The 5,374-nt window shown below is 45.6% G+C and overlaps 1 protein-coding gene across 1 annotated transcript in view; it reads left to right on the top strand.

Moving 5' to 3' along the window:
- Positions 1 to 5,161, top strand: part of SLC26A4 (solute carrier family 26 member 4) — a 58,811-nt gene extending 53,650 nt beyond the window's left edge. Inside the window, exons 17-19 of the mRNA XM_004702775.1 lie at positions 470 to 524; positions 3,574 to 3,719; positions 5,093 to 5,161. Of these exons, the coding sequence (XP_004702832.1) occupies positions 470 to 524; positions 3,574 to 3,719; positions 5,093 to 5,161 (270 nt within the window). The remainder of the gene's footprint in view (positions 1 to 469; positions 525 to 3,573; positions 3,720 to 5,092) is intronic.
- The last annotated feature ends 213 nt before the right edge of the window (positions 5,162 to 5,374 follow it).

Raw genomic sequence — 5,374 nt, 5'->3', positions numbered from 1 at the left:
GGCAAAGACAGGCGGCCTTAAGCTTTAGAGCAGAAAACAGGTCAGAAGTCTAAGAAGCCAGAGCAAGAGTTGAGGTGCATGTAGGACTGAAACATGATATCAGAAATCCATTTGTGCACGTTCCAGTTTCTGAACTCTTTCCTCAAATGCCTACTATGTACTAAGTACTCTCCTAGGAGGGAACCTTGAGCAGTGAAGAAGCCATCCCCCTGCCCCCGGGACACTAAGCAGTCTCGAGGGAAAGACAGACATTCAGTAAGCCACCTTATTCATAACCAGAGGGTGTCACTGGCAGGGTCAAATTTAAGCCAAAGTTTAATGAAAAAAACAAAGAAACCAACAAACAAAGCTAAGCAATCGCTGTGAGTCGGTTCCAGCTCAGGACAACGCCAGGTGGGTCTGAGCAGAGTTGTGCTCCAATTATTGGCAAATCAAATCGCTCATTTTTTCTCATTCCTTCTCTTTCAAGATTGTCAAAGAATTCCAGAGAATCGATGTGAACGTGTACTTCTCATCGCTTCCAGGTAAAGCCATACACACACACACACACTTAGGGACTTTCCCTAAGCCCCTGTCCCTCCCTCCCATGGATGGTGAGCACGTGGTATCTGAGGGCCTCCGCTAACCTAGGAAAGACTTTGCTTCCAAGTTGAGCTGCTCATGCCTAGAAACGCATGTTGTTTCAGTTATTTAGGGTCACTGGGAAAATCTTACTGTGTGGAGAGCAAGAGGCTCTTCAAGGTGGGGAGGCTAGCTGAATATCCGTGTGTAGGAAAGCGCCCGTGTGCAGAAGCAGAGGTTGAGGTGGGGGTTCTTGTCCAAGTGGTTTCCGAGAGAGTGCTCTCTGGAGTCAGACAAAGGGAGGAGAGGAGCAGAGAGCGCAGGGAAAGCAGCTGGGCAAACACGTGGTTTCAGAAGTCGAGCCGCAGTCTGGTTTCACAGGGAGGCCCGCAGCAGGAACAACGCCACAAGGTTATTTCATCTTGGCCTTCGTACCCTTCTGACAGTCACTGACTGCAGGCCACCCCTCTGTGGGAGTGTAACTGTAGTATTAAATTAAAAAATATAATGACGCTGAGGGAGGTGGGGTGGCAGCCCCCACCGCTAATACTACTATTACTCAACGGGTTCAGTAATGCACAATTGTACGGTTGAAATATATAAGCATTATATTAAAGTCATCAAGAGCATGAGAGATAATACAATAATACAGTCAGGCATGATACATAGCAACATTGCTCACCTCAGCCCAGCTTGGTGGTCCACGTGGAGAGAGGGGGAAGGGAAGGAGGGAAAGGGAACAAGGGAGAGGGGAGTGACCAGGGAGTGAGCAGCAAGGAGCTCAGGGTCAGAGAGAGAAGTCCTGCTCACTCACACCTATATACCTTTTGGGGGCAATCCAGCCCACTAATTACAGGTAAAGACATACATCACAGGAAGGGGCTGCACTATAGGTTACACAGCAATGAGAGGGTGGTCTCTGGGTCTCCATAGGAACATTATCAGTAGGGTGCAAACCCCTCCTACAGGAGCCTGTCCATTGTCCCCAGAGGCAGGGAGCAGGCCCACCCCTGTGGAGGGATGAGACAGCAGTCTGGCAGCAAGTATCTGACTTCCCCCCACATGTAACCATCAGCCTTTTCAGGTGAGGCAGCTCCCCTTGGCTGAGGAAAATGCTTCAGAAAAGGGCACAGTTGTGAGCCATTAGCAGTGAGGCTCAGTGAGGCAGGTGGTATACCAGCGTGACCCAAAGCAACACAGTCAGGTACCAAGACCATTCACTGACCATTGAATGCATTTCAGGCGAAGAAATTCTGTCCGTTCAGAGCAGGGTCACAGTTTAGGAATAAAAGCAAGAGTTATGAAAATGTAGACCTGAACAACCTAAGTGCCAGCGGATGAGCAGATTAAACGAACTCCAGTACATGCGCATTGGAATATAATCCTACATTGACGAATAAATGACGGATCCATGAACCATTCACCACATGGATGAAGCCGGGGGACAGTATGCTAAGGAAAATAGGCCAATCACCAAAGGACACATTGTATGAGACAATGACTATACAAAGTCAAGAAAAAGTTTATGTGCAGAACAGAACTTTTTTTTTTTTTATGATTGCCGGAATGCGATAGAGACGGAGGAAAATCATAAACTGGCTGACAGCTGCCATGTATGAGTGTGAGGGATGGGACGAGTGATACCAGATCAGGGAGAGGTCAGCCCCACAAAGGGGACCCAGGCAGAGGAAGACACTGGGGGGCATGCAAAAGTAAAGGCAACAGCCATCAATATTATGACATTCACAGCCTTGCAATAACAGTACTCGATATGCAAAATGAACAGATGTGGGATGGCATATGGGAGTATGCCCAGAAGCATCTAGAAGCTTGGCAGGGGCTAGTTCTACATACATGTTTGTAGGTGCTACAAACACATCAATGCATATTAGAGGGAAAGTTGTGCTAACTCCTCGATCTTAGACCTTAGACCTTAGACCTTAACCAAACACCTAAAGAGGGCAAAGCCATTGGGCCTGAGGGATTCAGACCATAGTCTCAGGGGAGCATGAGGTCAATCACATAACACTCTCCACATAAAGAGGACATCCTGTTTTTCTGAGCGGTCTTAAAGGCTGTGAGTCACCTCCTAAGACACGGCGATTGGTTTCTCCCTGTCTGGAATAATGAAGAGTGAGGAAAATCAAGGCTCCCACATTTAGTCTAAACCAGTGGTTCTCAACCTTCCTCATGCCACCACCTGTTCATACAGTTCTTCATGTTGTGGTGACCCCCAACCATAAAATGATTTTCGTTGCTACTTCATTACTGTAACTTTGCTACTGTTATGAATTGGGCGACCCCTGTGAAAGGGTCGTTTGACCCCCAAAGGAGTCGCGACCCACAGGTGGAGAACCGCTGGCCTAAACCACGAAGCGCCACATGAATCACAGCCTCTACTAGCCTGAGGTCAGAAGCGCTAGATAGCACCAGCTGCCATCACGACTGACTGCTCTGAATGAAGTCACGATGCAAGGTCTGTACAGAGTAGGAGACACATGGAGAACAAAATGCACACATCAACACTACTAGGCTTGCTGGTCTGATAGGTTGGTGGAGCCCCGACTATGGGCGGCTCTTCGACACCCTTCAAGCCTGGAACAGAACGCCCTCCTAGAGTTCTCCTTTCAGCCAAACAATAGCTAAGCCTATAAAGGGAACAGTGATACCATGAGGCACGCGCTCCTCACTCAACTATGAGACCAAAAGGGCAAGCAATTGCCCCCAAACAAAAATCAAATGGCAGAAAGGACAGGACAGATGGGTGACCAGAAGTGGGAATACAGGAAGGAAGAGGGAAGAATTGTTACATTGAGGGGATTGTAACTAAGGTCCCCAGAGAAAATATGTATAGATTGCCAAATGGGAAATTAATATGACCTGTAAACTTTCGTCTGAATCACAATAAAGTGTTGGAGAGCAAAATAAAACAAAACATAACATTGGCTGATGTGATAATAGTGTTTTTCCCTGGACCCTAACTAAGCATCACTTCTCTCTTTTCTTCTGAAGACCACGTGATACAAAAGCTGGAGCAGTGTGGGTTCTTTGATGACAACATTAGAAAGGACATTTTCTTCTTGACAGCCCACGATGCTGTACTCTATCTACGGAACCAGGTCAAGTCCCGAGAAGTTCAGGATTCCATTTTAGAAACGGTAAACATTTCACCTTTAGCTTATCTATCTTTCCTAAATTACCAGGATTCTGTAGATGGTTAAAAATACACAAATGTAGCTTTAAATCTTAGGCTAGTTTTGAGATTTTAGGACATTGGCCTAACTTCTTACAGCCTCAGTTTTCTCATCAGTAAAATAGGAGCAAAGACCTTTATCTTACTGTGTAGATGTCGGGACTAAAATCTAGGCAATAACCTGTCAGTACATAGTACACAGTAGTTTTACAGGTTGTAGGTTTATGACAGGAGCCTTGGTGGCACAGTGGTTATGCATTCGACTACAAGCTGCCAGGTCAGCAGTTCAAAACCACCAGCTGCTCCTCAGGAGAAGGATGGGGCTTTCTACTCCCATAAACAGTTAGTCTCAGAAACTCAGAGGGGCAGTTCTACCCTGTCCTGTAGGATGGCTATGCATAGACTCGACGTCACTGAATGCACTAATGAAAGTGGGCATTAGCTATAATGCCTTTTCAGAATCAGCACTGAATCTCGGTCTTCTGTGACTTGGGTATACAAACGACTGCTAGAAATAACCAGATAGCAGCACCTTTAGACTTGTCTCTCAATAGGATCCATTGGGCTGTTTTAAGTGATGTTTGAAATAGGAAATAATAATACTAAAGCCCATGAGTAAGCCCAGGGTTAATTTTTCCCACAAAATAGACTTCAGTTTTGGCTAGCTCACTGCCATCAAGTCAATCCTACTCACAGTGACCCGACATAGGTGTTCTGAGCCTGTGCATCCTTAAGGGAGCAGACAGCCTCTTCTTTCTCCTTCAGAGTGTATGGTAAGTTTGAACCTCTGAACTTCTGGTTAGCAGCCCAATGCCCACAACACACCACCAGGGTTTCAAATAGGCCTCCTCTCTTTGGGAGCTCTCGCCTCATAAATACTCAGACAAGGGGAGTTTTTGGTCTGGTTCAATGGGCTGGGCTGATTGGTGGGACTGGTACAAGAACTGTGAAGTTGAGCAAAAACAAATACTTAACAACAATAATAGGCACTCCAGTGGCATAGTGCATTTTTATTTTAATTACTTCCTTTTTTCCTAAAATGAGGATAAGTAGATCCTCAGTGCAGACTGAAAGTTAAGATCTGAAGCCAAACCAATCTAGAAAACAATAGTACGGTATTCTTTTCAGCTCGTTTTAGAGAAGGGCGTTCCACTTCGTGCAGCTAGAGAAAGTACTGCCCCTAAACACCAAAGCGTGGATCTGACATATGAGGAGAAGTAGGACCACGATTTCAAAGAAAACGAAAAGAGAGAGAGAGAACTACGCGTAAGCTGTGTCAATTTGATGTTAGATTCGTCTTTGAAAACTCACAAGCTTTTAAAATTCCCTCACTCGTAGGTGATAATAGGAATAAAAGTAGGATCCTACAAAGGAGCTGGAAAAGATCCCCCACTAGAAGAGAAATAGTGGTTAGAGGGGCAAAGCAGTCACTAAGAAGAACCAAAATATGTTCTTGTTTCTTAACATGAAAATATACCTGTTTTTGCTATTTATTTGCCTCCTTCTTATCCAAGCACTTCTACCATAAATGCCACCCGCAACACTAACCAAGGGTGCAGCCTGGATTCCATCGTGGCGCTCTGAATGACTAATGGATTTTTGGACCCTGAACAAAAGTTC

This window comes from Echinops telfairi, unplaced genomic scaffold, assembly GCF_000313985.2.
Source record: "Echinops telfairi isolate 266 unplaced genomic scaffold, ASM31398v2 ScPeMD7_23;HRSCAF=83, whole genome shotgun sequence".
NCBI classification, from domain to species: Eukaryota; Metazoa; Chordata; class Mammalia; order Afrosoricida; family Tenrecidae; genus Echinops; species Echinops telfairi.
The sequence above is the reverse complement of the archived record's forward strand: the minus strand, read 5'-3'. Positions and strand labels throughout refer to the sequence as shown.